The sequence below is a fragment of the Panthera pardus genome, unplaced genomic scaffold (genome assembly GCF_024362965.1).
Source record: "Panthera pardus isolate Hobbes unplaced genomic scaffold, ASM2436296v1 HiC_scaffold_17, whole genome shotgun sequence".
NCBI classification, from domain to species: Eukaryota; Metazoa; Chordata; class Mammalia; order Carnivora; family Felidae; genus Panthera; species Panthera pardus.
The window spans coordinates 100,661,886-100,681,938 of NW_026526732.1; the positions used below are offsets into that span (position 1 = coordinate 100,661,886).

Below are 20,053 nucleotides of genomic sequence, written 5' to 3' on the forward strand. Positions count from 1 at the left end.
CTCCTTCTGGGATCCCTATAATGCAAATGTTATTATATTTGATGATGTTGAGTTTCCTTAACCTACTCTCATTTTTTATTTTTATTTTTTATTTATTTATTCTGTTTAGCTTGGTTGCTTTCCATTACCACCTTCCAATTACTGATATGTTCTGCATTCTCTAATCTGCTGTCAGTTCCCGCTGGTGTAATTTTTATTTTGGTTATTGAATTCCTCATCTCTGGTTCTTTTTTATTATTTTTATTCTTTTTGTTTAAGTTCTTCCTGAGTTTATCTGCTCTTTTCTCAAGTCTAATGAGTATCTGTATGACCATTACTTTGAATTTTTTATCAGGCATATTGCTCATCTGTGTCATTTAGCGCTTTTGCTGTGATTTCCTACTATTCTTTCCTTTCAGCCATATTCCTCTGCCTCCCCATTTTATCTTAGTCTTTGTGTTTATGGATTAGGGACGTCAGCTGTGTCACCTGGTCTTCATAGTAGTGGCCTTGTGTAGAAGATGTCCTGTGGGGTCCTGGAGCACAGTGTCCCCAGTCACCAAAACCAGGTGCTCCAGGGGTGCCCCTTGTGGGGGCTGAGTGCACTGTGCTGTCGTGGCTGAGTGGTGTTTACCTTCTCCTAGTCAGCAGCAATGAGCCACTTTGCCGTGGGCACACGGCAGAGTTTGGTTCTTGCACTGTTGAGGGGCCTAATACCGGTTTGGGACTTGCAGGTTATGTGCTCAGTAATCAGGTGTCTGCATTCAGCCTTTCTGCTGCGGCTGCGGGCCCTCAGAAGGCCGGGTTTTCTCCCTGTGGTCCACAGAGGCTCTCATTCACCAGCAGGGCCGGACGTCAGAATAAATGTCTGCAGTTCATCCGTCTGCTGCAGTTACGGGTGCACCAAGCAGCAGCGCTTTTGCCTTGCACAGCCAGCCAAAAGGCTCTGCTAATGGAACTGTAGGCACACCGGCATGTGGGGTTCTCTCTCCCTCTCCCCGTGCCAAGAGTCACTTTCGAGTGGTGCCAGTGCCTGCCAGAGCTGCTTCGGTGGGCACCTGCTGAGGCAAGAGGGTTAGGTGATGCAAGGTTTGCAGGGGAATTCAATTCAGGGGTGGCACACAGGGGGCCAGCGAGGTAGGTGGGGAGTTAGTGCTGGTTCCCACCAGTGTCTATCTAGTCTAGGGGAGGGAGAGCCCCTAGCACTCCTACCTTGTCCTCCACTAAGGTGTGAGAAGGGGGCTGTGGAGGAAACACAAGAGGGAGAGAAGCTGTCTCCACAGTTAGTTCTTAGGCCAGATTCCCTAGAAGGGCATCTGGACATCTGAGCAGTTCAAGCAGGATATAAATGCAATTTCTGGAAAATGTTTTTTTAGGAGTCGACATACTGCTCTGTCAGCTTTCCATAGTATTGGTTTGTCCAAATAGAGCAAAGGAAGGACATTCCTGAAGTTGAAAGGCTTCTGCGACAGGACTTGCAGAGAATAGGAGGAAAAGGTTACACAGCAAAAATTCCTCCTGGTTAGTTTTCTTTGGGTGGTAGGATTGCTTTTTGATTCTCTGTATATATTTTTTTATTTTAATTTTTGTTTTAATAAAGCACAGGAGCAGGGGAGAGGGGGCAGAGGGAGAGAATCTTAGGCAGGCTCCACACTCAGTGCAGAGCCTGGCGTGGGGCTGATTCCTACAACCCTGGGATGGTGACCTGAGCCAAAATCCAGAATTGAACGCTCAACTGACGGAGCCACCCAGGTGCCCCATTGTTTGTACATTCTAATATTCTCACAATACAGGTATATTGCTTTTGTATTGAAAACCTATGTACATAAAATTTGAAAAAATAGTATTTTCAGCTGCAAGGTAAATACGTAAAAGTTGCTTTAGTGGTCACCAGAGGGAAGCTTTGAACTTGGTATCCACTGGCTATATGCAGCAGGTCTTCTAATCCAGGCATGGGTGGCAAAGCAGAATCGACTCCCACTCTCCTTAGGAATCTATTTTTCTAGCTCTATTTGATTACGTCCAAATCAGATGTCCTCTTAACCTGTATGTCAAAACTAGTAGTCACATCATAAAGAGCTGCCTTCTCTAAGGCATTTTGCTTCTCTCTCTCTTTTCTACCTTGAGGAAAACATCATTTCTCAGATTGTTACACAAAGCCAACCTAAGCAGAAGTCTCTTCTCACACACACGCTGGATGCTTGGTTTTCATCTTTAACATAACACGTAGTAACTTTCTCCCACACTGAATTGTAGGAACTTGGGAAGCATCTCTTAATGTCAACATGAACTTGAAAGCAACTGGCTGCAGATGCTGATTTCTGAAAGGACGGGAGTCTTCAACCCCAGCTGTGTCTGAATGTCCAACAACAAAGCTGATTCCAGGAGAGTTCTGCCACACACAAACTCTGAGACCACACAGCAATGGCATCATCATCAGGGAGGTAACACAGCACAGTGGCTGACTCTCTCCCCACTTTAATTCTGGACAGAGTTGGGCGTGGGTTGATATGATCATCTGCTGCTCTTTTAGGAACAAAGGTGCCCAGCTGAGTTTGTTGAAGGGCTCCAGGCCAGAGTTCAGTCTTTCTCAATGTCACACATCTGTAAGGTGCCTAGATGAGGCTGGAGTATGGAGAGTGACAATCTGTGGCCACATACGGAGACCACAGATACAAGGAGGCAGATTCCTAGACCTTCGCTGGCTACCCAGGGCTATGTTTTATTCCAACATTTAAAAAAGGCCATCTAAATACATTTTCTTGAAAGAAATGTTTATTATGTTTATTGGTCAAACAGTTTCAAACAAATCCAGAACAAGTTTTCACATTTTGAGCCTTTAGTGCAGAGAGACTATGTCATGCGTGAAAGAAATGCTGGTCCAGTGGAGCCCTTCCCTGATGCAATTAATATTGGGATGATCAGGCAGAAAGAGAATTATGTGACAGAGCTCTGCTCAGAAATCCTCTTGAAAAAGAACAGGATTTAAAGCTCATTTTAAGGTTTGTCACAACATAAATGTGCTTAAACAACTTGTAATCTCAACTTCTTAATTTCAAAACAAAATACCCCAGGTATCAACTATCCCTTTAAATAAAAAAAATAATCAATTTATACTCTTCTTAAAAGAACTCTAACAATGTAAAATAAGTTCCAATTCCATATATATATATATGTACATTTATAACTTAGGTGCTCTTTTGCTCTATATACTTTGATTCATGCAACAGTGACAGAGGACTGGACGGGAGGCCCTAGAGAGGCCTCTCCGAGAAAGCAGTGTAGCTCCTCACTCTGGCGAAGAACAAAGGGGTGTACATCTTGTCAATCTCAAAAGCAGTGACTGCAGTCTCACCAGTTGATCTGCAAGAAAGCACAAAAACACCAGTTACAAGGAAGTTGCAACTTATTTAAAATTCTTCCATCTTTATAGGGGAGGGCTTATCTTATATTTTAGTATTTTTAATTCATCTCAGTAAATTCTACATAACAGAGGCATGATAAAAGAAAACCACAGGCCCCAAATGGTGTCACTTAGACCGAGTTCCCAAACCAGGGCCTAATACATAAGCGAAATGCAATTTCAAATCAGTCAGGAATTTTATGATGGGCGCCCATGCGTCTGCCACATGGGCCCTCTCCATCCCCCAGAGGACGACGTAATCTGCATGGGAAGACTCCCTGTTCTTTCCCTCTAAGTGAAAGCAGCATTGCCTGGGACAAGCCTTTTCCTTTGTTAATAACCTTCTTGTCCCCACCCTCCTACAAAAACCTTCCATTTTGTGCAACTCCTCCGACCTCCCCTCTAATTGTTAGATGGGATGCTGCCCAATTCGTAACTTATTTAAATAAAGCCAATTAGACATTTAAAGTGTACTTGGTTGAATTTTTGTCATTTAACACATTTGGTGGCAGCAACAGGATCCCAGGTGAATTTCCAGCAGCACTTGGGGACAATGAGAAACAGGTATGGTACCTGTGACCCTTTGAGTTCACTGCCTTTCTCACCATTTTCAGGGCTGTGGGTAAGTTCCTCTCAGTTCTGAGTTTTTTGTTGTTGATGTTCAAGCTCCCCATCTAGCTGGTTTTCCTTTACAGGGCAGGTCAGCTTGAGGTGGCAGAAGGGTCTGCCTGAGCCAAGCCCCTAGCCTTGCAGACCACAATTTCCTGGTAGAAAAGCAAGGTTCCTCAGGAATTGGTGGTGGTGTGCACAGGGCCTTCTTACAGGCCGAAACACTGAGGTGCACGTTTGCCAGGATGGTTTTGTGCAGAAAAGGCTATCAATAGTGGGGATCTTGGAGGCCAAAAAGCCGCACGAATTGGTGGGTATGGGTGGAGCATTTAAAGGCTGTTAGAGGGCTCCCCACCTCAAGAAGTCTCCTGGGATAGAAGTTGGTCATGGAACAGGTTAGACAGGCACTAGGTCACCTACCAACCTCAAGAAACCTTCCAGGCAACAAAGTAGACTGTAAAACACACAGTTCCCAACCCCATGGTGCATCCCTTTTAGGTGTTGTTTCAACTTGGAGAAACCCAAAGTCCTAGCTAATGGGATCCTTAAATCCTAATAAGTCAAGCGTGCCATGTTCCAGCACACCTGCTTATTCCCTAAGAACTCTAGTCCCAGAAGTTTTAGATATCCAGCAAAAATGGCAAAATCCTCCTAAGCTTGTTTTGTATCTGAGGAACTTGGCTTGGTAACCATCAGGTTGGGTGCCCGAAAAGGCAGCTGAACACAAATGTGGGTTAACTCCGTGGCTAGGGTCCTACCAAACTGCCACCAGCCCTCAGAGGAATTACAACCTAGAACTACAATGGCCAGTATGGGGAACATGCCTATTAGATAAGATCATTTAAGAAGTACACTTGCAAGCAAGGGTTTCCAAATTAAACAGGATGGGAGACCTGTTTTCTGGCATGCAGAGGCTTTCAAAAGGTTTTAAAATTCCAAAATAGTTTCACTGAAAGATTTTATCACAGGAAGTTAATGAAAAATTAAACACAGAAAAGGTAACTATCTAAAACAAGACTTTTAAGACTGACATGACTCCTACTGCTTCCTCTCTGTCTTCCTTTGGGTACTCACTCTAGTCTGAATTTTTTCTTCCACTCTGAGAAGGCTAATAAAACCATAAACAAAATTCTGCCAAGTTAATGGCCTTACAGGTTCCCTGTTATCTACCTTCAATATCTACCTTCAAAGAAGGGCCCTCATGTGAACCTCTCTCAGAGTTGATGAAGCTGAGGGATTTTTCTCATAAGCTGCTACATTATTCTTTAAACAGTCAAGGGTAAACTGGCAGATACAGATACAGATCTTGCCAAAGTGATCCTAGAAAAACTGGCAGAAGCCAGAAAAAGGTGAAAATTCTTACTGGAACCAGCTCTTCCAAATCTGTCTGCCCAATTAAAGAGAAATAAAATCACACTGTCCCTTCCCTTCTAAATCCAGACCCATTGGTTATTGATCCCTTCTCTCCCAGGGACGGCTATTGCCTCCTTGCTGGTCTTGTTTTGTGTAACTGGTCTTGGTTTTCTGCCTGCCTGGAACATACAGGTTGTTGGTTCTTTCTTTTGGCCATCACTGTGAGTGGTCCTAGATTTGGGAAAGTTGATATCCCCTGCACTCTCTTTGGTGACCCATCTTATACCCGAGGGAGGCTGTTCAGTATTGCCAAAAATACTTAGAATTATGTACCGAGAGGGAAAAAAAAGCAAATTGAGGGCACTGTAGTTGGATAGATGGAGCAACCTATGATTTCATTTAAATTACAATCCAATTCTTTGAAGAACTGAAAGCAACTGGTCCTGATGTTACAAATCTTTATAAAACCAGAAATGTAGCTCTATAGGCAATCATGAGTTCACCTATGCCTCTAGCAATCCCCAAACTTGCCCTGTTTATCTCAAACAGCTTGTACATTATTGGCCTTAAGAAACCAAAGTTCCTCTAAAAGGAGCTTGCATTTTCCCCTGTACCTTTTAAATCTAAATGTTCAATGTTCTACCTGGTCTTCTCCAGAAGCTCTTTAGTCCATCTCGTTAAAATGAAAATTTAAGGGAGATAATTCTTATCAAGAAAAAAATAAAACAGAAAGATTTTTTGGAATTTTAATTACCAAGGACAAGCACAAAACTTAATATCCAAAGACAGATATTAAAAAAAAAAAAAAGCTTTACCCCCTAACCGGGTAACCTTAACCTATTCATCATCTACCAGAAAAACAAACTCACATCCAACTTTCATTAACTAGTAAATCCTGTACTGATTTCATAGCAGAAATTTCAAAACCAGCTCTAAGTCCCTGAGCCTGTCTGTTCACATGTGTCTACAAGTGTGTTATGTGTTACTTTCTATCTCCGCATGGTATTGCTAAAATGAATTTCTAAAAAAGCTCTACGTAGTTGGTTTGAAGGCAAGTGCCTGTAAGGATGGGTAGTCTGAAACTCAGAAAGAAACCCAAATGTTTAAGTTCACAGGTTTTGGGAAAATATTTGATACAAAAACTAGATTATGGTTGATGGCTTAATTAAAACAAACATGTTTTTAGTTATCAACATTAAATATAAAACTTACTCTACTTGAGTTTACTAGCTATTTTAAGTTCACGTTCTCTCTTATAAGATGTAGCCACACAAAACATAATAGCTTAGGATAATGGCTGACTTTAATGTCTAATGTTTAATAAAGTTCTTGTAGGTAATCTAAACATAATTCAGGATATTTCAAAAATAAAGACAAAAGTTTACAAATGAGCTTTTCAGCAATATTTTCCCTAAGTTTTTTATTTTTTATTTGGATAGTCTAAAACCTTGAAGTTTTACTGAGTTAGGTTAAATAAGTTAAAGTCATTAAATATGTAGGTCATTTCTAAATAAGAGAAAATTCTAAAACAATTAGTAAACATAGGCTTATCTACTTTTGGCTTCCTATTACAGAGAAACAAAAAGATATTTAAACAAGCTAATGCTACATTAAAAAATTTAAAAAGGTACATGCTTATAGAAATTCTAAAATATATTCATAAATATGCAAATTAAAAAAATCTAAGCTCACTTCTTAGTTTTCACTAGAAATTAAGGTTTCTTAAGGGTTAAGAATTCTAATATACGTAATTAAAGCCACTAAAAATAATTAGGGAAACATCTGTATATGCCAGGAAAAGTAGGATGTGTTTTTAGTAACAAAAGGTATGAGAAATGGAGATGTGTTTTTTGTTGAGGAAAAAGAAGTTTTATCCTAAAATGAAGCTGGTTGTTTAAAGGGAAAAAAAATTTTAAAAAGGACAAAAAGTGTACAAAGAAGTGGTGGGGCCCTTGGGTAGCTCAGTCAGTTAAGCGTCCAACTTGGGCTTAGGTCATGATCTCACAGTTCATGGGTTCAAGCCCCGCGTCGGGCTCTGTGCTGACAGCTCAGAGCCTATAGCCTGCTTCGGATTCTGTGTCTCCTCTTCTCTCTGCCCCTCCCCTGCTCCTGCTATGTCTCTCTCTCTCTCTCAAAAATAAATAAAAAACATTAAAAAAAAAAAAAGTTTGTAAAAGGTTTGCAGAAAGAATCTTTGAAAAAGAATTTTAATGTGTGGTCAAGCTGGTTAAGATTAAAACTTATTTTAAAAAATGAGTTTTAGGGGTGCCTGGGTGGCACAGTCAGTTGAGTGTCCAACTTGATTTCGGCTCAGGTCATGATCCCAGGCTTGTGGGATCAAGCCCCCTGTCGGGCTCCACTCTGAGTGTGGAGCCTGCTTGGGAGTCTCTCTCCCCCTCTGCCCCTCTGTTCTCATGCTCTCTCCCTTACATAAAAACTAAATAAGTTTTAACACCAAAATAAGATGGTGCAAAATTAGAGTCTGGCTTTCTGTTAAGAAAAACAAAGTTTTCTTGGACTTTGGTCTGCTTTTGATAAGTTGCAAAAATGTCTTTACCTTTTAAATATTAAGTTTCATAATGATTTGTAATCCTATTTAGGCAAGTGCTTTAAAACCCTTTTTAAAAATTTTTGAAAAACTTCCAAAGGACCTGTTAAACTAATGAGGCTTACTTAGTATGTAAATTACATGGAAAGCATTGTCAAATGAGTTAACACTAAGCCTTCTCTATGTTTGTAAAATTGTGGCACATATGGATAAAGTCTACTCTGCTTCCATAAAAATGGCCCCTCATCACGAGACTCTTGTCATCCTGATGTCCTTGTGACATGGCAGCAGCCTGCTTCTAAACTGGAGAAATGGAGCTGAGTAAGCAATGACTGCAAATGAAACCAACACTTGGGCTATGGGAAACCCAAGATGGCCTCGTTCTTTCTGGCTCCCTGGCAAATCCCATTTTTTTTTTTTTTTTAAGTTTATCTATTTATTTTGAGAGGAAGACAGCACAAGCGAAGGAGGAGCAGAGAGAAAGAAACAGAATCCCAAGCAGGCTCTGCGCTGTCAGCACGGAGCCTGATGCAGGGCTCAAGCCCACAGACTGTGAGATCATGACCTGAGCCGAGATCAAGAGTTGGACACTTACCTGACTGCACCACCCAGGTGCCCCACAAATCCCATTTTTCAATTGTTGCATTCCTACCACAGGACATTTAAAAAGACTCAAATTATAAACAGACATTGATAGACTGGTTTTGTAATTTTATAGATGTTTATCAGCAATATTTGACCTGACTGGTCACCACCACTCCCCTCCTCCCAAAAATCTACTTTTGTTCCCAGAAGCCTTAAACCTCCACCCTCTGGACTCAGAATACTTGCAGCTGGACTTCATTCAGTTGCCACTTAGAATGGGTTATCAAGAAATGTGTTTTTGTTATTATATGGGTGGTTTCTAGATGGGTCATGACTGCTGTAAGACAGATGCCCTCGCAGGAAAAAATAAGTAACATTAAAAAATGTGTTTCCCATTTGGGGTATACCTTCCACTTCATCTCCAGTGATCAAAGCAGCCATTTCACCTGACTAATCATAGGAGCCTTAATGAAAACCCTACAAACTTCTTGGAATTCTTAATGAAACCTTACAAACTTCTTGGAATTCTATTAGTACACAACCTTCTGCTGAACCCCTGTTGTCTCATGCTCATATAACCAGCTACTACAAGTCTCTAATGTCTTGTGTTCAAGCCTGACATCAAAAGGTTCAAGAAGCTTCTGGATCCCAGTTCAGAGAAACCTGTTGATCACAGTTTAGAGCTTGGTGACTACATAAACGTCAGAGGAAAACAACCCTCCAGCCCCACTGGAAAAGGACCTTACCAGGAGTACCAGATGCTCCTGACCACTGACCCTGCTCCAAAACTAAAAAGTATTAAGCCCTGCGTACACATCACACAATTAGAGAAGGCTCCACCTGACACCTGGTCCTGTACAGATGCTGGAGATCTCTGTATCAAATTGACAAGGAAAAGACGTAGCTGACATCAAGGTAGACTCCTTCCTTCCCAGATGATGGATCAACACCTCATATGCTAACTAAACGTAAACGCCTTTCTCCTCTTCGCCTTTCCTTCACTCTGGCATTGGCCTGGAAAGTTAACACCCTCATCTGTATCTCCTAGGCCATTGCTAAGGGAGATGGGGTGTATAACCTCTGGAATTTCTCTAAATTTACACTGTTGAATTAAAGAAGACCTATGAAGAGACATTCATGATTCAGATTCACTCCTTTTCACAGGTCCCTATTTTCTTGGTTAGGGATAAATATAAATGAGGCTATGATCAAGAACTTCTTAATTCTCAAAAGTATTGCAAAATCTGCTGCTAAAGCAGTAGCACAACAGAGATCCTTAGACTCTCTAGCCAAAATTGTCCTTGATTATCTTTTAGCTGAACATCTTGTGTTGTGGCCAACACCACCCACTGTGACTGGATTAAGAACACTTAGGGGGAAGTTAAAACTCAATTATATAAGATCACTGAGCAAGCCCCTGGGCTTAAAAAGATGACTCCTTCAGCAGGGTCTTTGACTTGTTTTTTCTTGGTTTGAGTCTTGGAGACCATGGCTCTAAAGTATACTCCCACTATTGGGTATTATCCTTATAGTAATAATCCCTTTGATGCATTATCTTCTCTCAAAATCTTTGAATGTATGTTCACAGCCACTGATCAGCAAGCAAATGATCTCCTAAGACTGGAATGTGAACCTGAAGCTGTGACCTAGCAACATCACAGAGATTAAGGAAAAGAATCAGGAGCTATAGGTACCACACAAAGGATCTACAAAAGCTGTGAGAAGTACAGAATGGTAATTGACAGTTGGTGCTAATGCCTTAAATTTTTATCACATCTCTCAGTTAAGCTGAGAGTCTGATCAAAAGGGGGAACTGTTAAAGGGGGAACTATTAAGAAAACCACAGGTCCAAAATGGCATCATCAGAATGAGCTCCCAAACTGGGGCTTAATACGTAATTTAACTGCAGTTTCCACCTCCCTCAGAAATGTAGTCTTAACTGGTCAGTCAGGAATTTTCTGATGGTACCAAGGAGTCTGCCACATGGGCCCTCTGCAATCCCCAAAGTAAGATGAGGTAGTCTGCATAAGACACCTGGCTTTTCCCTCTAAGGGAAAGTGTCCTTGCTTGAAACAATCCTTTTCTTTTGTTAATAACCTTCTTGCTTGGCTCTCCTATAAAACCTTCCATTTTGTACAACTCCTCAGAGCTCCCCATTCATGAATCTTTCAATAAAGCCAATTAAATCTTTAAAATTTACTTGGTTATTTAATAGGCATATTATTAAAAAATTGATAAATTTAGGGGCACCTGTGTGGCTCAGTTAAGCAGCCAACTTCACAGCTCAGGTCATGATCTCACGGTTTGTGAGTTCAAGCCCCATGTCGGGCTCTGTGCTGACAGCTTAGAGCCTGGAGCCTGCTTCAGATTCTGTGTCTCCTTCTCTCTCTGCCCCTCCCCTCCTCTTTCTCTCTCCAAAATAAATAAATATTAAAAAAAATTTTTTTTAACTGACAAATTTAGAAAAGTACAAAGAAAAATCACTCATAATTCCATCACCTAGACATAGCATATGAATTACAGTTGACCCTTGAACAACGCAGGGTTAAGGGTGCCAACCTCCCACACAGTCAAAAATCTGCATATAACTTTTGAGTCCCCCAAAACAGAACTATTAATGACCTACTGCTGACTCGAAACCTTTCCAGTTACAAACAGTCGATTAATACATATTATGTATGCTATATGCATTATATACTATAATCTTACAATAAAGTAAGCTAGAGAAGAGGCAAAGTTATTAAGAAAATCATAAGAAAAATACATTTAAAGTACTCTATTTATTGAAAAAAATCCACATATAAGTGGATTCATGCAGCTCAAACCCATGTTGTTCAAGGGTCAACTGTACTTCCTTCCAAGGACCTTAACCTGTCTATTGAGCTTTTCTATTGAGATCATACTGTTAGTAATCCTGCTTCTAATTTAACATTCTGACATATGCATTTCCTCCTATCAATAAATACACTTCAGAAGTCATTTTTAGTTCCTGTGTAATATTTCACTGTCTGCCTATATCACAATTTACTTAATAACAATCCCCTTTTTTTGGAGATTTAGGTTGTTTTCACTGTTTGGTAATTAAAAATAATATGATATTTTTTTATTATATCCTTTGAACAAATTTCTAAGAATAGAAATTCTAAGTTAAAGACTATAGACATTTTAAGGATCTTGTTAAAATGTAATTTATAAAGAATTATAGTCCTATAATAGAATTTAATGACTTAAATATTTGCATGATCAACAGCATGATCACAGTTCAGAGGGAGAAGAAGCAGGTGACAAGTTAAACTACTATAGCCTTTTATTTGTCTCCAAAAAGGTGAGAAATAAACAAAGGCTGAAAATTCAAGTGACTTTATAAATACTGTAAGGAAATCAATGTTATCATTAGCAGTTATAGATGACACCTATCATGTCCTTTTTCTCCTAAAACGTGATGCTATTTGTTTGGTTTTACTCTGGGTTTGGTATCTTTCTTTAAAAAGAAAAAAAAAATTCCACTGCACAATTTTACTAAGTGAAGCAAAAGAGGAGGTATAGGACTGGTAGGTAAGAATTAAAAGAAAGAAAAATGCTTTCTTAGTTCTCAGGACCTTTCATATGAGTGGGGGGAAAGTTCCTTGTAAGGTGGGAAAAAGACGCAGAAAGTTTTCGACCCTGTGAAAACTCAAGGCTATGAGGTAGGTTAATAGGAGATGACCTCAAAACTTGTCTCTGAGAATTCTGGATTCAATTTTGGAACGGAGAACCCTCGACCACACACCAATATTCCTTTAAACCTAGCAACAGTGAACCTCAACATCCACACAAATTGCTCTTTCTCTTATCTCTGTACTGCTCCTTTCTCACACACATTCTTCTGCTCATTAACTATTTCACACAGGTAATCCTAACATGAAGAGCTTTAAATTAGGAATGACCTGATAGTTTTGGCTTTCGAACACAGATCTTTTTAGAAGACTTATTACTCTTCTACCTACCATTTTATTAAAATCAGTGTATAATCCCTGAGAATAAACACAATGGAAATAAGTAAAAAAAATGGTAAGACTGAAACCCAGGGGAAGAAAACAGATCTAGTGTTTTAAAAGTGCCTTGAGTAAGTCAACGAGTAAGTAATGCACGGATGGCTTTGAGTGACTGAGTACCATTCTGCTTGAGGAGCTCGACTTTCACTTCCAAAGTGGCGGCACCGGTTCCCATTCCCAGGGGCAATGGAAAGAGCTCCGCCTCCTGGTCCACTCTCAGTTTATCTCCTTTCAGCAAGTTTCTTGGTTTGCAGTTGTTGTTTTGGTTTTTGAATGCCTGACAGAATAACACTGCCATAGAAAAGACTGTCATTTTCTGGGCAGGTGACCCCCACCCAGAAAACGGAAGAACATGACCAGCTTGAACCAGCAGCACTAACTACCACACTGAGAGTTCTCTAGGTAAGTACAACAGACTTGAGCGCATCTATGGGAGCACGTAACACTCTGTAACGTAATGCTGTTTTACAATGTAATGTCAACTCTGGAGGAACTTGAAAGCTATGTGAGGGTTTTCTAAGCCTGACATGAAGTACACATTTATTGTGTAACTCTAGTATTTGTATCACATTCACCTACTTGTATGTAACATGACAAGAATGATGTATCCAGATGAGTTTGTTGAACCTCTGGTGGCCACTGGAACACAGCTGTAGCCCCACATGAAAACTCTGATCTGCTTCTGGTACGGGGACACGACGGAAGTATCTGTATTTATAGTCAAGTGGTTTCTGTAAAAGAAAAAGTATGTAAGCCATAATGAAACCTCAACTCACTGACACGTAGAAATATCATAGGAATACATTATGCAAGAGTGATGCTAAAAGTAACATGGCATCTGCACAGAGCAGAGGTGTCCTGAGTATCAAATAAGAATGTGTATGAGCGCTCTGACAAATGTTAAAGCACTCTAAAGTAAGGTTTTCTATCATCGACTTAGTTAATCATCACAGTAACCCCAAGTGTTAAATATGATTGTACATTGCTAGTTAATGGCTAAAAGAATGAAGACCTAGGGAGGTCAAACAAGTTAATCAAAATTACACAGCAGTTGCAGCGTTGGAAATGAAAACTGCTATCTTCTACATGTAAGCCCAGTACTTCTTTCTACTGAAAACACAATTTTTAAGGAGGCAAAGGGATGAACTGGTGAAAGATGTAGAAAAAGCATAGAGTAGAACTTAACTTTTGTGGTAAGTCAATGAAGAAATAGATGTGGACAAGGTTCATTAGAATCACACTTTTGCAAATACTATTGCTAATGACACAAGAATGCCATCACTATACATGGTTTCAGTGTATCATATTCTGAAGAGAAAATTGGAACTCAATGTAGGCAGTTCCTAAACTCTTTTATTAGATAAAACCTAAATAACAAGGGCCTCACATTTTGACCTTAGGAAGCTCATGGCCAACATCACAACCATAGCAGCCACCTCTGCCCCTCAGACTGCTGCCCAGATTCCTGTAGCCTACCTGAGGCAGGCAGAGAAGCCGGCAACAGATGGCCACAAGGTGAAGGGACTCCGATGAAACCCTGCCCTAACTATCTCAACACATGATGCCAAGGAAGAGAGGAGGATCTGATGGGAGGAAAATGTTCAAAAACTACATTAATTATAAAAGCATTAGGCAAGTCTTTATTCCAACTACGTCACAACCGACTACTCAGGTGTATGGACTCCTTGGGCATACATTTTTAAAACCAGGACTGAAAAACACATATGGAGAAAAGTTGTGAAAAAAATTAGGCCCTCAATGTATTAAAGACAGTTAAAAGTAATCTGGAATGTAATAATTCAATAGTCACATTTGCTTGGCATTTTTTTCCTTATATAAACACAGGAAGATGGCACAAAAACAGACACATAGACCAATGGAATAGAATAGAAACCCCAGAACTAGACCCACAAACGTATGGCCAACTCATCTTTGACAAAGCAGGAAAGAACATCCAATGGAAAAAAGACAGTCTCTTTCACAAATGGTGCTGGGAGAACTGGACAGCAACATGCAGAAGGTTGAAACTAGACCACTTTCTCACACCATTCACAAAAATAAACTCAAAATGGATAAAGGACCTGAATGTGAGACAGGAAACCATCAAAACCTTAGAGGAGAAAGCAGGAAAAGACCTCTCTGACCTCAGCCGTAGCAATCTCTTACTCGACACATCCCCAAAGGCAAGGGAATTAAAAGCAAAAGTGAATTACTGGGACCTTATGAAGATAAAAAGCTTCTGCACAGCCAAGGAAACAACCAACAAAACTAAAAGGCAACTAACGGAATGGGAAAAGATATTTGCAAATGACATATCGGACAAAGGGTTAGTATCCAAAATCTATAAAGAGCTCACCAAACTCCACACCCGAAAAACAACCCAGTGAAGAAATGGGCAGAAAACATGAATAGACACTTCTCTAAAGAAGACATCCGGATGGCCAACAGGCACATGAAAAGATGTTCAACGTTGCTCCTTATCAGGGAAATACAAATCAAAACCACACTCAGATATCACCTCACGCCAGTCAGAGTGGCCAAAATGAACAAATCAGGACACTATAGATGCTGGAGAGGATGTGGAGAAATGGGAACCCTCTTGCACTGTTGGTGGGAATGCAAATTGGTGCAGCCGCTCTGGAAAGCAGTGTGGAGGTTCCTCAGAAAATTAAAAATAGACCTACCCTATGACCCAGCAATAGCACTGCTAGGAATTTATCCAAGGGATACAGGAGTACTGATGCATAGGGGCACTTGTACCCCAATGTTTATAGCAGCACTCTCAACAATAGCCAAATTATGGAAAGAGCCTAAATGTCCATCAACTGATAAATGGATAAAGAAATTGTGGTTTATATACACAATGGAATACTACGTGGCAATGAGAAAGAATGAAATATGGCCTTTTGTAGCAACGTGGATGGAACTGGAGAGTGTGATGCTAAGTGAAATAAGCCATACAGAGAAAGACAGATACCATATGGTTTCACTCTTATGTGGATCCTGAGAAACGTAACAGAAACCCATGGGGGAGAGAAAGGAAAAAAAAAAAAAAAAGAGTTTAGAGTGGGAGAGAGCCAAAGCATAAGAGACTGTTAAAAACTGAGAACAAACTGAGGGTTGATGGGGGGTGGGAGGGAGGGGAGGGTGGGGGATGGGTATTGAGGAGGGCACCTTTTGGGATGAGCACTGGGTGTTGTATGGAAACCAATCTGACAGTAAATTTCATATATTAAAAAAAATAAATAAATAAATAAATAAACATTAAAAGAACAAAAACAAAACAAAACAAAAAAAAAACCACAGGAAGAAGGAAATTATCTTTAGCTTATTTCCAGTATAAACTGATTGATTCTCGGGGTTCCTGGGTGGCTGAGATAGTTTCGCATCCAACTTTTGATTTTGGCTCTGGTCACAATCTTATGGTTCATGAGTTTGAGCACCGCAACAGGCTCTGCGCCGACAGTGAGGAGCCTTCTTGGGATGCTCCTCCTCTCCCTCTCTCTGCCCGTCCCCTGCTCATGTTCTCTGTCTCTCAAAATAAATAAACTTAAAAAATTGAATTCTCTGTAAACGTATCCTTGAGAAAGAATCATCTGTGTGAGCTAACTTAAGAACAAAATCCCTTATGATTCAAAATGAGAACAGCTAAAAACATATTCAGGTATGATTTTACTAGTTATTTCATAGGATATTTTGGGTTTACATTTTCATGTGTAAAAAGCCTGGACTAGAACAAGAAATCATTTAGAGAAAAACAAGCGAATCCATAATTCAAAATACCCCACATTTTAGAAAACCTTCCAGCTCTGTTTAAAGAGATGCTATAAGTCAACATACATTTTGTGAAACGTATAAATTATAAAACACAATTTTGTTATCCTTTCTAATCAAGAATTCTTAAATGAGTAGGGTACTGAAATGAAGAGAGAACTGCCAATTCCACCTTGTATACTCACTTCTTCTTTTTTCTTAGTTATCACAGCAAATACTTTGGTCTGATTGTCTGTATCTTGTGACAAGCGGTAATGACCCAGTAGAATTGCATCAGTTCTAAAAATTAAAAAATACAAGTTAAGTCCATTAATCAGTTATTGTATGTATTTAAATAACCTAGGAAGTAATATATTACAATAGTAGTTACTCAACTTGCCCGAGAAGAATCAACTAGGATGTGAATAAAGCTAGTTTGGTAAGGTTCCAAAGACCTACTGAACTGTCCTCTCTAGAGCGATGCCCAGGAATTAGTATTGTTCACAAGGGCTCTTGCGGAGTGCTGTTTTAATCATGCAGTACTAACTTAAGGAAGCACTGGATGACATTAACCTGCAGGTATCCATATAAAATGTGGGCTGGATAGAGAACTACAGAAAAATACTACCTGGTATTCCTAGTTCTTAAACGAGGAACAATGGACTGAGGCTCCTCAGGGGTTGTCAACATCATCATGTGGCCATCAGGGAAGAACCTTATGTACCTGTGTAAAAAGAAAAAGAACACCAAAAAACACCACACACACACAAAGTATAAAACATGTCCTTGTTTTCTAGCCCTAAACCTGTTCTCTGCTGTGAAATCAAAACAGAAATACCATGGGTCAAAAACTGACAAAACATCATTAAAACAAACACTATTGACAACCTGTGAGGCCAGCACAATAGAAGTGAAGGCATTTTATTATCTTTCTCAGAGGGAACTGTTTAACTTTCAGTTTTACTCCTGAATAAAAATATTCCTCTATTAAAGCACTTTTCCTAAAGCACTAATTAATATAAAAAGTGAGCTCTAATGATAATACACAGTAGTTAACAGGTCTACTTATTCCTCTTTTTTATGTTTATTTATTTTTAAGAGAGTGAGATAGTGCGAGGTGGGGGACAGAGAGAGAGAGGGGGACAGAGGATCCAAAGCAGGCTCTGCACTGACAGCAGAGAGCTCGATGTGAGGCTCAAACTCATGAACCACGAGATCATGACCTGGGCTAAAGTCGGACGGTTAACCAACTGAGTCACCCAGGTGTCCCATGTCTACTTATTTCTCAATGATGATAACATCTGATGGATAGTAAAGATGAATAATAGCAAAAGCTATGTGAAAAGGCAAATGAATGAGTACACCAAAAGCAAAAAACAAGAACTCTAGAACATAAAACAATTCTGGGGCACCTGGGTAGCTCAGTCCGTTAAGTGCCTGACTCTTGATTTCAGCTCAGGTCATGATCTCACGGTTTCTTGAGTTCAAGCTCCACATCGGGCTCTGTGCTGTGTAGAGTCTGCTTGAGATTGTCTGTCTGTCTGTCTGTCTGTCTGTCTGTCTCTCTCTCTCTCTCCCCCCAACACTGTCTCTGTCTCTCTCAAAATAAATGAATAAACTTTAAAAAATTTAAGAAAAGAAAAACATAAAACGATTCTTAGATTTAGAGGCTAGGAGGAATTAAATCATGTGCATTAACCTATTAGTTCTTCAAGTGCAGGTCCTATTATAATACTGGATAAAAATACTGAGGGTCATTCTATAGATAAATGCAAAAGCCACAGAGAACAGCTTCCTACTAATGAACTAATACTTGGAGAGAGAGAATTTTTCACTCACTCAGTTTACTACAGTTGTACCTGTAATATTCCACTTGGTGCCAGGCTCTATAGAAACCATCAAGAGACTGTTCCCCTTGACGAATATATGTCGTTTTGCTGATATACACTCCTATAAAAAAGAAAGTTGTTTTTTTTTTAAGTAGGAACACAAACAAAAATTTTATAGTTACAAGCACATAACATGTTTCTAGTTTTAATTTTACTGTGGTTTCCTTTAAATATGATCAGAGGACTAACGTCTGTTACAGAAAATGAAGACTATGTATTTATCAAAATCAGCAGGACAGACCACTATTTCTTCTCAGTTCTAAAGAGTTCAACTTACCATCAAACCGGACACGGGGCCTTTCTAAAAACATCTCTCTCCAGGATGTGTATGGAACAAGTTTAACACAGCTTCTGCCCCAAACTTTCAAGCAGGCCAAACGCCATATTTCAGGGTCTCTAGGTGATAAAACATAACATCAATTTATAAAAAAGGCTAAGTCCATCTATGCAGATACAAGAAATATCTCTGCTACTAGCAATCATCTTCTATTCAGCAAGAACTTGTTGAGCTCCTACAAGTCACTGTCTGGGTTCTGGAGATAGACTGATAGACATGGCTAAGGCCCTGCTGGTTTATTGGTGGGAAAGCAAACAAAACTAAGAAAACAGAAAAGTTTCAGGTAGTGTGCCCAGTGTAAGAAAAAATGACGCAGGGTAAACAGACAAGAAATGCAGTGGGGAAATAGAGACAATTTCAGATATAGTGGCCGGGAAAGAACCCTGGGCAGAAGCCATAGCAAGTGCAAGGCCCTTGGGTAGGAGTGTGACTGGCACACTCAACAAGGACCATGAGGTTGCAGCAAACTAAGCAAGGTTAACAGACTACATGATTAGAGAGGCAGTCAAGGGCAGGGGAGGTAACAGCTTGCAGGCTATTTAGGTGAGACAGATGCCACTGAAGAGCTCTGAGTATGATTTAATGCTTTTACCGGGTTTTGGGGTTTTTTTCCAATTTAAGTTTATTTATTTTGAGAGAGAGAAAGCATGGGCAGGGGGCAGAGAGATGGGGGAGAGAGAGAAGCACTAGCAGGCTCCACACTGTCAGTGCAGAGCCTGATGTGGGGCTCAAAGTCACAACCCGTGAGATCATGACCCTAGCTGTAACCAAGAGTTGGATGCTTAATCAACTGAGCCACCCAGGCGCCCAGACTTATGCTTTTAAAAGATCACTCTGGTAGTCTGGAAAATATGCTCTAGGGGTGTCACAGTGGAAGCAGGCCACTGCCGTAACTCAGACCAGGTATAACTGTGGCTGACCAAGAAGGGTACTTGGAGAAGGGTGAAATGGTCAGACTGGAGGTCTACTTTTAAGGCAGCACCAACAAGACTGTTATGGGGTTAGTGTAGAAAAACTAAGCAAAAGATATACTGAATATCGACAGGATTCCGATACAGCTCAAAATACTTTTAACTCTATCTGTAACTTGAAATATTCAGTTTTAAAGATGTAAAAAACCACTTGTATCTGAGCCGGGCTGCAAAAAAGGATTAACTACCTCCCCAATTTTTTCTTTTTATGATTATTTTTATTTTATGAAAACACACAGAAGTTTTATCCCTGAAAATTCCCTTTATAATTTTTTTAATGTTTATTTATTTTTGAGAGAGAGAGCGACAATACGTATGGGAGAGGCAGGGAGAGAGGGAGACACAGAATCCAAGGCAGGCTCCAGGCTCCAAGCTGCCAGCACAGGGCCCCATATGGGGCTCGAACCCACGAACTGTGAGATCATGACCTGAGCTGAAGTTGGATGCTTAACAGACTGAGCCAACCAGGTGCCCCTATAATATAATTTTTAAAAAAGTTAATAGATTAACAGTTCTAGAGACTCCAATTTCAAAACTGAAATCTACTTGTTTAATAAGAATTTGTTAAATGGAATAGCACACAGAATCACCA

The 20,053-nt window shown here is 40.0% G+C and overlaps 1 protein-coding gene across 2 annotated transcripts in view; it reads right to left on the reverse strand.

The window, feature by feature from the left end:
* Positions 1-2,732: 2,732 nt before the first annotated feature.
* FBXO9 (F-box protein 9) overlaps positions 2,733-20,053 on the reverse strand; it is a 46,645-nt gene continuing 29,324 nt past the window's right edge. For both annotated transcript variants that reach the window (XM_019457421.2, XM_053904798.1), the window contains 6 exons: positions 18,431-18,549; positions 18,124-18,214; positions 16,893-16,988; positions 16,471-16,564; positions 13,091-13,242; positions 2,733-3,342 (listed from right to left, as the gene is read on the reverse strand). In XM_019457421.2, coding sequence (XP_019312966.1) covers positions 3,234-3,342; positions 13,091-13,242; positions 16,471-16,564; positions 16,893-16,988; positions 18,124-18,214; positions 18,431-18,549 — 661 coding nt within the window. In that variant the 3' untranslated portion in view covers positions 2,733-3,233. The remainder of the gene's footprint in view (positions 3,343-13,090; positions 13,243-16,470; positions 16,565-16,892; positions 16,989-18,123; positions 18,215-18,430; positions 18,550-20,053) is intronic.